At 51.4% G+C, this 2,342-nt stretch overlaps 1 protein-coding gene across 1 annotated transcript in view; it reads left to right on the top strand.

Annotated features, from left to right (window-relative positions):
* Positions 1 to 280: 280 nt before the first annotated feature.
* Positions 281 to 2,342, top strand: part of LOC101852583 — a gene marked incomplete at its 5' end in the record, with an annotated part of 11,576 nt that continues 9,514 nt past the window's right edge. Inside the window, 1 exon segment of the mRNA XM_035973166.1 lies at positions 281 to 1,462. Coding sequence (XP_035829059.1) covers positions 281 to 1,462 — 1,182 coding nt within the window.

Here is a 2,342-nt window from a genome sequence, read left to right as displayed (position 1 = left end):
TATTCATTCATCCATCCATTCATTCATTCATCCATCCATCCATTCATTCATTCATTCATTCATTCATCCATCCATCCATATATCTATTCTTTCTTCCATCCTTCCATTCATCCATTCATCTATCCATTCATTCATTCATCCATTCATCCATTCATCCATCCATTCTTTCATCTATCCATTCATCCATTTATTCATTCATCTATCCATTCATCCATTTATTCATTCATCCATTCGTTCATCCATTCATCCATCCATCCATTGAGGTATGCCCGATATGTCCCCAGGAGTCTGTGTCGTCTCACAACAGCGTGCCGGAGGAAGAGATGTCGTCTGAGCCGGTCCCCGAGGCACACCCGTTTGACTTTGTGGCCCCGAGCCTCGCCCCGCGCAGACAGAGCACTCCGGTACTCGCCGGGAACAGCTCCGACAACAGCAACAACAACAGCAGGGCGGTGAAGAAGAGCCCCGTGAGTCAGCGGAAGACGTCTGCCCTGAGTGTCGCAGAGACGTACTCCCTGTCTCCCTCCCCCCCGACCTCCGCCCCCACACCGACCTCTGCCCTCATAGGGTCTCGGCGGTCGGAGGACAGCACAGCGTCTGACAGCTCATCGCTGGTGGAGGTGGATGTGGAGAACAATGCTGAGGATTCCTCCCCCAAACTGTGCCACGCCGTGCCCCAGACACAGGACCCAGGCCACTGTCCTTACATTGGGGACCATATGTCACACGCTGCCTCGTCGCCGAGAGCTGGGGAGTCTGACAGGGCGGGCGTTTTGTCGCCATGTTATGTCACTTCCTCCAGGGACAGTGGGCGCGTCGTTGACTCGAGGAGCGCGTCGGATGTATCCACAGAGAGTGAAGAGACTCCACAACAATCACCACCACCACCACAACAATCACCACCACCACCACCACAACAATCACCACCACAATCACCAGCACCAGCACCTGAGGTGAGTGACCCCCCGTCTGGCACGACTACCCCGCCCCCCGGCTCAGAAGGCAAAGACGACAACTTTTCCGGGCCCCGCCTCGTGCACACCATCGTGGATGAACCAGTCCAGGAAATTGTTTCTGACACGATGGTGTCGCAGGAAATGGCCACGGCCCCACGAAACGCCCCGAGCGTCACACGAGAGAGCCCGGGCATCATGGGAGACTCTGCCACTGCAGTGGTTGACCAGGACGGTGGTGTGGGCACAACTGCTGCTACAGATTCCTTGTCTGCACCGCAGGATTCATCGTCTTCATCATCATCATCATCATCTTCATTTTCATCGACATCATCATCTGCTCCAGGTCCCCCTGCGGAAATCTCGACAACAACACCATCAACAACAACAGCAACAACAACAACAGCATCAACAACAGCATCAACAACAACAGCATCAGCAACAGCGACAACAACAGCGACTGTGGAGATGGTGGAGGAAGGCCTCACAAGCCCCCCCACCCAAAAGAGGTGTGTTATACAAAAGGTATTGATACCGTGTCCACCCCCTCCCCCCCACCCCCCAGTGTTGCATGCCGCTTCTCTGCCTGCTGTTTTCCCCTTTTTTGTAGCTGCTGGTGACCTCTGGTCTATGACCTCTGGTCGATGACCTCTGGTCGATGACCTCGGGTCTATGACCTCTGGTCTACGCTGATGACCTCTGGTCGATGACCTCAGATCTATGACCTCGGGTCTATGACCTCTTGTCTATGACCCCGGGTCTATGACCTCTGGTCTATGACCTCGGGTCTATGACCTCTGGTCTATGACCTCTGGTCTATGACCTCGGGTCTATGACCTCTGGTCTTGTAGATGTTGTAGATGGCAGTACAACGTAGAACATCAATCAATCAATCAATCAAGCAAGCAATCAATCAATCAGTCAGTCAGTCAATCTATCAATCAGTCAGTCAGTCAGTCAATCAATCAGTCAATAATAGAAATTGGTACACTTTATTGATCCCCGCGGGGAAATCTCCGTTACAATGGTCATCATACCTACGTCATCATACATACGTGAATACATATTGTAATTATAAGAATAATAATATTGATAACAATGACAACTCCATATATTTCCTGCATAACCACGCCACACCCACAAATGACGCGTGTACTTTGCCACTATTAACCATCAGCACCTCAGCTGACCCTAGAACACTTGGGGACATTGGTGGCTTTGTGGGAAGCATTCAGTGCAAGCAGCGGAGGAAAGGATCAAACACTAACTAATTTATTTTTGTTGTTGACTATAGCGGGATGGGGGGAGGTAGGGTTAGTGGTGGCGGAAGCTTTTGTGGTAGAGGCTTCATCTTTGAACAGTTGAATCTTCTGGATTGGGTGGGGTGGG

The sequence above is a fragment of the Aplysia californica genome, unplaced genomic scaffold (assembly GCF_000002075.1).
Source record: "Aplysia californica isolate F4 #8 unplaced genomic scaffold, AplCal3.0 scaffold01041, whole genome shotgun sequence".
NCBI classification, from domain to species: domain Eukaryota; kingdom Metazoa; phylum Mollusca; class Gastropoda; order Aplysiida; family Aplysiidae; genus Aplysia; species Aplysia californica.
This window is presented reverse-complemented; position numbering and strand designations above follow the sequence as displayed.